The 10,071-nt window shown below is 43.6% G+C and overlaps 1 protein-coding gene and 1 long non-coding RNA gene across 3 annotated transcripts in view; one reads left to right on the top strand and one right to left on the bottom strand.

Moving 5' to 3' along the window:
- LOC102377542 (dimethylaniline monooxygenase [N-oxide-forming] 3) overlaps positions 1-10,071 on the bottom strand; it is a 26,237-nt gene that overhangs the window by 13,151 nt on the left and 3,015 nt on the right. For both annotated transcript variants that reach the window (XM_006017757.3, XM_025196801.1), the window contains exons 3-4: positions 4,326-4,514; positions 2,027-2,189 (exon numbers count right to left, since the gene is read on the bottom strand). In XM_006017757.3, coding sequence (XP_006017819.2) covers positions 2,027-2,189; positions 4,326-4,514 — 352 coding nt within the window. The remainder of the gene's footprint in view (positions 1-2,026; positions 2,190-4,325; positions 4,515-10,071) is intronic.
- Positions 7,377-9,410, top strand: LOC102371535. Its single transcript, XR_323126.3, has 3 exons — positions 7,377-7,515; positions 7,634-7,837; positions 9,246-9,410. It is a non-coding gene; the product is annotated as an uncharacterized LOC102371535 (long non-coding RNA).

Here is a 10,071-nt window from a genome sequence, read left to right as displayed (position 1 = left end):
CAGGGAGGTGGCCTCCCAATGACTATGGTGCTGTGGCTGCAGTCTCTGTTGGAAGACTATGCCATGCCCTGAGCCATCCTCATGATCATGATCATCTAAAGTAAGCAGGCATGTTGCCTCTCTTGTTTAATGTTAACACCAGTGGTTTGGGTGAGGCTATTTGGGGAAGGAGGAGGCTTCATTGGGGGCCACTGCAGTGTTGGGGACCCCAGCACCAGAGAGGGTGCAGTATTCAGGGGTGAGCTGACCCTAGCACCAGAAAGGGTGCAAAATTTGGGGGTGAGCTGACCCTGGCACTAGAGAGGGTGCAGTATCTGGGGGTGAGCAGACCCCAGCGCCACAGAGGGGCAGGAGGCCCACTGAGGGGGTTTTTTGAGAGCTAGAGCCTGGGAGTCAAACCCTGATTAGTGGGTTTTTTTGACTGACAGGCCTAGAGAGAGAAGGGGTAGGCCCACAGCGGCCAAGACCCCAACATAAAGAGGAATTTACAAATACCATCTGTGAGGCTTGGGCTGCAGTGTAGGGGAGGAACGGAGCCGCAGATAGCGCCCCCTGGCATCGGAGCATACAATGGGCAGCCTCCCGCTTAATTAACAACAATTAATTAACAACAAGGCATGGCAGGAGAGAAGGCTGGCGGCTGGCCCATAACAGGCAGGCAGGGCCACCAGTAGACGGACCCCAAGGAGGCTCCCTTGTTACAGACCCCCCTGTGTTGTAACACAGCTGTGACATGAATTTGGCTTTCAAGAATTTGGGGCATGTTTCCCCCCAAACCCCTGCACAGATCTTATTGAAACTTGGCAGGTCTCACACTCTCAGCAGAGAATACTATCCCTGCAAGTTTCATCCAACTTGGACAAAAAACAACATAGTCATAGATATTTAATTGATTCTCCATTATACCCTATGGCCAGGTCTCCGAGGTGGCTCCAAAGCTTCGGAGCCGCTTCGGCCGGATCGAGGTGGAAACCTGGTCCGGGGCTCCGGATCAGATCATGGCCATCCTAAGCAGCCGGATCTGAAGCTGGATCAGATTGCTACCAACTCGCACAGGCCTAGAGGGGAGTTTGAGTCCACCAAGAGGTGCTTCTGCCTGTGGAAGGAGGAAAAGGAGTTTCTGCTTGTGGAGTGCGAGTGCATTTGCAAGAATGAGGATTTAATTAATCATTTTTCACATGCACCTGAGAGATTTGTGTTTGTTTGTTAAGGGCTGTTTATATATCCAGTGGGGTATGCTGGCTTATAACCACTGGTAGACTAGGAGTCCAGGCTGAAGGGAGGACAGGAGGCTGCAGAGCAGCACACCCTGCCCACTGTGACATTTTCTTCTTTTTGATCATTCTCTCTTTTAGTGAGACACAGGAGCCTGAGTGGGAAAAGGCATCAGAGACTTAACCCAGTCAAAGAATCATAAGATGAACTTTTAAGATCATAGCCCTGGAGACTATTTCAGCAAGGTGTCTCCGGTGAGTGAACCAAGAGAGTGGATTATAAAGGAGACTGGGGAACTGCAGGACAAACCTGCAGGCAAGGCCTTCAGAAGCTACCCTTCACGGGGTCCAGTCCTACATACCAAGATTATAATCTTGCCAAGAATAAAGATTCTGCCAGTGCCTTTAGCTGAGAGCCATGTTATGATCGGTTTATTCCTCTGTAAGTATAAATAATGAGTACCCCAAATTACTGAGACCATAATCTGGTACAGAACATTTTGCTGATGATTTTTGCACTGTTGCAAACTGAGAGATGTTTGGAATAATCATCCATGCTTCTGCATGCTCATGCAAACTAAACCTCTGACAGTTTAGTTCTCAAAGCCAGACTGCTGCCTCTTAATCCATGCACTTCAGGTCTGGTTCATGCGCCTGCCCAAATTGATGGGTACAACATGTTAACCACAATAAAAAAAAATGTCAACAGCTTTCTTTTATATCAAAAAGTCATTTTTGTGGGGTGGGATATTTTAATAACTTTTTTTGACCAGTTCTAGCTATAATGCATGTACTATAAAAATGTAACTTACCAGGGAATTGTTCAGCTGGGAAATTTGGATATACATGGTGCCCAGAACAAACCATGACAGCATCAAATACAGAGGACTCTTCCTTCCTGTCCTTTTCTGTAATAACATCCCACTGGCCAGTGACGGAGAAATCAGGGCATTTTGTTACCTTGATGACCATGGTCTTAAAAGGGAACAAACAAACATAATTTGCATGTTACATACACAGATCTTTAGGCAGATATCTTTGTGAGTGTCCTGGATTCGCTGGAGAGAGCCGAGTGAAATCTTATCCTCATTAAAGTCAATGGAAACTGCACTACTGACTTCAGTGGAGATTTCACTTCTGAAGGGCATGCATAATAACTTAGTGGATAAGATACAATGGTTCATTAAAACTGAAGCTGAATGAGAATGCCCACTTCCTAGGAGATATTAAAAATTCAGTTATTTTCTATTCCAAATCAGAATGAAATTCAAAATTGAATTCTATGAATTATTCTAAAAGTTTGTCTCAGGTTAGTTGATATACTTTAGATAGAATTTAATTAAAATAGTCAAAGGTCTATTACATTTGTTTGAATTTATTCTCTTTTTTCAATATAAATTTTAACATAAAATACATTTAAAAACAAAAGACATTTTGAAATGAAAAACCTAACTGTTCTATTCTGTTGAGAGAGAAGTGGTTCTGCTTTATGTTTTTCTTCAAAATATTTTTCCGTAAAGCAACACATTCCCAGGAATTTGAGAGAGAATATTCTGATTTGTCTAACAGAAGCATTTTCCAGTGGAACTTTTCCAACAAACTTTAGTATATATCAAATCATTTTGCTGTTTCCACTTAGCATTCACTTACTGAACAGAGTCCTTTTGGTGATACAAAGCTGGAAAGTCATTTTTTGGAAACACTGTTTCAATGATGCACCACCACATTGATCTGGGTGACTCTGCAATCAGCAATTTACTTAACAAACTGGTCTTTCAATTTGTAATTTACCCTCAAACAGATTTTGCTTGTTTACATATTTACTGTATTCATAATAAGACATAACTCAGTTAAAGTTTTGTGCAAAAGAAAATTCAGCTTGTGATTGGGAAATGATGCTAATAAATCATTGCACAGGTTATTTGTCATCTAAGTCACCAATATGACTTTGATTGGTTGACAAGCTCTCTCTTTCTCTCTCTCTCTCTCTCTGTTTTTATATAAAAAGAAGAAAGGCTTCAATAGTATTGAATGATCACGCACATACCTCCTGTCTAATTCCTTCACACAAAGAACACCTGGCAGAGAAAAGGCTGACACAGTCTGATGATGTACAATAGTCTGTCCCTTTCCTCTTTGTGAACTACGCACAGACACAGTGACACCTCTACTAGTTATTCAAAATTACTTAATTAGGCCTGATTATGCCATTGTGCAATAAGGCTTGTAAGGGCATAATTCTTTTTCTAAGCCTGCATTGCATTTGCCTGTAATCACAATCACTGTGTTCAGACAGGTGTCTGGCTGCTAAGTAATCCTGAATCAATTCAGCTGAATTTGATTCAGAGATTCAGCCACCACCAAATTGGCCAAATCTCTGAATCAAACAGGCCCCATCCACTGCTCATTCTCCCAGCCTCATCAATGGCCGCCCTGTCTGGCTCCAGTTCCCAGTTCTTTAAAAAAAAAAAAAGCTCCACACTCACTAGCTCCTGCCAGATGGGGCGGCAATCCCTTATGCACCCCACTGCCCTGTGCTGTGTGCGTGGGGGGGGCAATTTGCCACAAGCCCCCAGAATCCCCAAAAGCTGCTGGAGCAGCTGCTGAATGTGGGGCTTTTTTTAAAAAAAAAGCTGTGAGCTGGTGCTGGGCAGGGCAGCCATAGTGGGGCTGGGAGAGCGGGCAGGGGTCAGGGGGTGCTCAGCAGGCTGGAGGTGTAGGCAAGGGATGGGGCCTGGTGGGGGTCCCCCCATGGTCCTCTTCCCCTCCTCAAGCCCCCCCTTACAAGCACAGAGTCCAGGTCCAGCTTCCTGCAGCAGCAAGTGGGGACTGCCCAAATCTCCAAAGTTCTCTGAATCTTTTCTGAATTGATTCGGAGAGCTTCAAATAAATTTGGACCTTTTTATTGGTCTCCTGATTTGATTCAGATTTGGAGATCTGGCTGCTGAATCGGGCTGAATTGCCTCCAAATTGAATCAGCACCCAAAATTTTGCACAGGTCCTACTAAGTACTGCTTATCCAGTAGGAGACATTTTTCTATAGGACAGGAAGTATGTGAAGTCATGGTTCAGAGTCTCCTCATGCTGGATTTTGCATCAATAAGTTCTTACCTTGAACTTTATGTATTTCAAAAGATCAAAGTGTTTGGCAAACATCTTTATGTATTCCTGGAGCTTAGTATTGTGCATGTAATTTGGATAATCATCAGGGAAAGGAAAGTCAGGATAGCACATCATTTCTTTGCAGGAGTTGGTGAACACGGAATGGTAGATGCTGGCTTTGCCCTCCTCTGCCTGTTCCTAAAGAGAAGAACCCACAAAAGTTTACAAAAAACTTCATCACTGAAGGCAGCTGCAAGACTTGCTATAAACAGGGAGAAATTCAGGGCATTGACAAATTACACAGTTATACTGGTGTGATTGTCATTACACCAGGTAGGGAGAGGAAACTGGCTCTCCCAGTTTCAGCCAACCTCTATAGCAAAGCATCCATTGGCCAAAGTCAAGTCATTAATGGTAAATATCCATTACAGTCCTTAGTCCAGTTGGTGTGTATTACAGGCCTTGCCTGCCAAGTCAGATTCACAGAGGCAGTTCATGAATTTTCATAGTAGCCACTTCATAATATTGACCAACAGGTGTAAGCTTTACATAGACTTCCCAAATTACAAACTTCTCAGAACCTATTTCCTCATATGCACAATGCTGAGCTAGTCTGCCAGCCTTCTACCCCTCTCCATATTAAATTTCCCCCTAAAGACCCATTTCTATTATGCTCTCTACAGTGAATCTATTTGGCCATCTTCCTCTGACAGCCCGCTGTTTGTCTTGCTTCTTTAGGCATGGGCAGTCTCTTCTTGAATGCCTGGAAAGTCCTAGTGCATTTTGCTGCTATCTTGAATATTACCTGTTGGTTGATTTGTGTTCTAGACCAGTGGTTTTCAATCTTTTTTTATTTTTGGACCCCTAAAAAATGTCGATGGGGGTGTGGACCCCTTTGGAAATGGAATGCCTGTTCTGGGATCTGAAAATTAATTTTCATTGCCCTCTTTCATGGACCTCTTAGACATAGGCTGTGGACCTCCCAGGGTCTGCAGACCACAGGCTGAAAATCACTGTTGTAGATAAATGCCTTCATTCTAAGGCCTTGGCTGACACAACCACACTCTTCTTAATTGTAAGCCAATGCAAGGTCTGAGCTCAGGTTTTCCTTAATTTGGGTAAGGTGGAACAATGAGAGTTTGAATGTTATACTAAATGCAGGCACACTTTCAAGGCCAAGTTACCAATGGTTCTCAACTGACCAAGGATTATAATTGTAAGGAAGGTGCAGAAAGTCATTGGCTGTGTCCAGACATGGTGCAGACATTTGGTTCCCCAGGGACAACTAGTGTCAGCGCACCTTGCGCTGCTGCTAGTTGTCTCTGGGAAATGGCTGTGCCATGCAGTGCTGGCCCCAGCAGCCTTACCTGGGGTTCTGGGGGCCTCCCAGGGCTGCAGCAGCGGCAACCCTGCCATGCAGAGCCTGGATGGCAGCTGCAGCATAGCTCCAGGCTGCCTGGCTTTGCTTTTGATTGGTGTACACTGCCGGTGTGTGCACCACTCTGCTTTTTTTCTCCACAGGTTTTTTTGATTCAGGGTCAAAAACCGCTTTGTGCTGCTCCCTTGAAGAGCGGAGAACAACTGAACATGCCGTGTCTGCAGCGCCACATGCCACACGGCAATGCTCGTCTGGACGCAGCCATTTTGTTTACTGGTGAAACACAAAGGTCTAATCCTGATTCCGCTGAAAATCAAGACCAAAAATTCAGGTGTTTCCAACAGAGTCAGTGTTTATCTTGAATTGTGTAGGCCAATACAAGGAAAAATAACTGAAAGCAATGGGATGGGATGATAGTTGTAAAGAAAAACATTTGGACTGTAAAACTTGATATGTTTATTCTTGATGACTTTATCTCTCATAGGAAGTGACCTTTGTCATGATGTAGGGGAACACAGACCTTCTCCTCTAAGAGGCATTATCAAAGGAAGAACTAGAAATAACAAAAAATGAACTGGTTTTCATATGGGTTCAATTTAAAGCTTAGGATTCACTAGAGATTAGAAGTGTGTGCATTCATGAGTTTGGTGTCAATTTCTAAAAATCAAAAACAATTTTGTTTCAGGTCAAACCTAATTTGAAATTTTCCATAATTTCTGCTAAAACAAAAAACCATGAAGAATTTTATTGCATTTTATTCAAAATGGTATATTTGTTATCAATCCAATTAGAAACATTTTTTATATTTTGAGTTATTTAAAAACATTGCCAATTTTAAACAATTAAAAAAAGAAATTTAAAATAAAAAAATTCAAATGCATTTAAAACTGTTTAAATGAAGTGCTTTGATTTCATAGAAAACTAGGGCCAGAAAAGAACTCAGGTCATCTAGTCTGACCCCCTGCTCAAAGCAGGACCATCCCCAACTAGATCATCCCAGCCAAGGCTTTGTCTAGCTAGGTCTTAAAAACCTCCAAGAACAGAGATTTCACTACCTCTCTGGATAACCTGTTCCAGTGCTTCACTACCCTCCTGGTGAGGACATTTTCCTAATACCTAACTTAAATTTCCCTTGCTGCAACTTGATGTGGGATGTTTTGCAGGATGTTTTAGGTTTCTCTTTTCAAAATGCATAACTTGACATGAAAAGATGAGGCTTTTTGGTGTTGCAAAATCTACATATTTTGCCTAAACGGTGTGGTTGAAAAATGTCACCCACTTCTACCTGAGGTCACACTCCATCTCAAACTCTGTATAGCCTACAGAGCACCCTAATAACAAATTGCAGTAACCTTTTGGGCTCCTATACATGTGCAGGGAGCTGGCTGTGACATGCTGGAAATTCAGTGCATTGGAGCAGACTTGAATAATCGAGTCTGTTGGAGCAAGGAAATTAACGTGCTCCAGCAGACTCTAGCATTACGTGCATCAGCATCCCCTGCACTGAAAAATGGCAGTGGGGTGCTTTGAACTAAAGCTCTTTCAATGAGCAGTTCAAAGTGCCCCGCCACCATTTTTCAACATAGGGGACGCTGATACACATGATGCTCAGGTGCTTTTAATTAGTGTGGCTCTCTAATTAAAGCACTGCCCCCCATGCTTTGTGTAAAAATGCCCTTTGAGGCCAAAGCCCTAATCTCCTTGGGACATTTAAAACTTGAGTGGATACAGCACTGTGGAGTGAAATGTAGCAGAGAATTTTGCATTGGCACTTGAGAGACTGAGTATTCATGCTGGCCTCCCCACCTCCATGATGCTATGGTAAGCATTAATTTGATGTGTAGTTTAGAAATTGCCAGTGACTTAAGTGATAAAGTCGAGTGTTGCCCATTCCTATCAAGTGTTAAAACTCATCTGATGTGTGTGCATTTATACCCAGGTTCTGCAAATGGGAATCTGAAGAGAGAAATGTTATGCAACTGAAAGAGAACGAAACACAGCTGCCTATAAACAAGCAAGAAGGGGCAAGTAATAGACTCAGGAATGTGTGCTGTTGACCAGTAATTATACTCCTATACTATTAGATTAGCATGAGAAACTTGGCTGAGATACAGGACTGTTCTAAAAGCTTTATAAACAGAAGGTGTGTCGTGCTTTTTTCATTACAACCAGTTTATTTTATTACATAAATAAAAAAGGCCCCATAAAGTACATCTGCTTTTGTTCAACAGCAAACCACAAGCTGGCAAAGCAAGTTAATGACTCTTTGCACAACAGCCTGGCTAAGCTGAAGTGAAAGGCTTTTAAGTCAAACACCTCTGCGCACACAAATAACAATCATTGGAATCTAATGGCTGCCAGGTGCTCTTCCAGGGCAACTGTATTTCACAGGGAGATGAAGGAATAAGCATATAATATCTATAAAGGGCATGACCCTTCCATTGAAGTCAATGAGAAACCAGATTGCTTAGCATCTCATAGGGTCAGATCCATCAGTTATGAAGCATTTTGAGAAACTTCAACAGCTAGCTGAGCCCTGAGGCACTTCCTCTGGCCAAACCAGAGATTGTAAGAAGTAGAAGTTGTTGTCAGCAGTGGTCATAGTGTCAGGGGTATGACCAAGATGTAGGCAGACAGACTTGATCCTAGAGGTCACAAACCAGGAGATCAGGAACCTAGAAGGTTAGAAAGGAAGGGTCCCAACTCGAGTCAGGGGATCTGGAGCAAGCAGGTCAGGTAGCTGAGGTCTGTAATGGACCAGGATGTGGTCAGTCACCACAACAGTCTCAAGCCAGGGGAAGTCAGGAGGAGGAAGCAGGGATTCAGACCAAAGCCACTGGCCAAGGGGTCCAGAGCAGGCAGCTACAGTTGCAAGGGACAGCAACATAAATGCCATGACCCAGGAGCCACTTGACATAGGACAGAGGTCTGGAACTGGAGTCAGGAGCAAAAGCCTTAGGATTTGGCAAGGTGGTCTGGTGCACAGGGGCCCAAGGTGGAGTGTGGAACAAGGACTCAGCAGGCAGAAACCAGGAAACTAAGTTCAAGGAGTCATATGCCCAAGGTTAGACAAAGAATGATCTGTCCTGTTGAGTAACCTCCTGGACACTGAAAAAGCTGCTGTTTATAAGCCAGCAGTCATGCCTATGCAGGCACTTGGGACTAGCTGGAAGTAGATAGGCTGCTGGCAGCCAGGTCCACCATTTAGCCGGCCTGCTGACCTGACTTCTAATACGTAACAACCAAGTTCCCTGAATTGATTCACCATCATATTGTGCAACTGCTATGGTTCAGAGAACAAAATTTAATACGTTAACCCTATGATAGGAATCTATTTAGAATTTACACTGGGAATCCATAGTTCAGGTTCCCCTTGTACAAGAGATAAAATCTACTAGAGCTGCTTGCTAGAGGGTCTTAACCCTTTAAACTCATGCTGCCACAATTCATGTGTTAGATTAATTCCCCATGATGCTTAATTAATAGTCCCATTCTGAAAAGTACCTTGGACACACTACCTGTGTTTACTCAGGAACTATCTTCCCCTTCAGCTCCATCCACTCCAACTCTGGCTCTGAATCACTGGGGCAACTGAGCTGGTCCCTCTGAGGGATGAAGAGAGAGCAGGAGACCAGAGGTATCTGGACTGGAGTCAGGAGCAAAAGACTTAGGATCCTTCGCTGGATCTGATCTATGAGCTGTCTGCTGGACACCCTTGCCCTACACTGATAGAAGGAGGTACACTATTTCCCATGTCAGTCTCCAAAGATATAAGCTCTACACTATTTCCTCCTGTGCCAATCCCAGATGCACTTAGCAGGATGCTGTTGCACTGCTGACATGTTGACTGGTTATGGGTGTGGTGATGGAAGTGAAACGCTTAATCTCCAAGCACGGTTCAATGCAGATGGAAGTTGGTAGCTGACCAAATTTTGGAAGGCTGCTGGTGAAAGGTCATTTCATCCCTGAGTAGCCTTTTGCTAACAACAAATTGGCACCCTCATCAGCCACTGGTCAGGCATGGCAATAGTGCTTATTGGCAACAGCCAGTGTGGAAAAGCCTATTGTGTGTCAGCTTCTTATTGCAGAATAAAATCTGGGATGAATTACTCTGTAGTGAACATATCAAGTGTCTGTACCTTTAGACTGGCAGGAGAAATGTTAAGTGGTAGAGTGGAATTTCTAAGTTAGTATTTTACCCAGATGTTGGAGTTAATGCCCTGTTTCATAGAAGTGCCACAGGATTGGACACGATCACAAAGGACCCTCTGAGAGTGGTGTCACATTTTATCTGAACAATGGCACTGTACCCCCCAGCAGTACAGCAGAGATGTGTCTAAAAGGAGGAGCACCTCAGCTCTACTTACCAAAGCTCAA

Source organism: Alligator sinensis, unplaced genomic scaffold (genome assembly GCF_000455745.1).
Source record: "Alligator sinensis unplaced genomic scaffold, ASM45574v1 scaffold31_1, whole genome shotgun sequence".
In the NCBI taxonomy this organism is placed as follows: Eukaryota; Metazoa; Chordata; order Crocodylia; family Alligatoridae; genus Alligator; species Alligator sinensis.
This window is presented reverse-complemented; position numbering and strand designations above follow the sequence as displayed.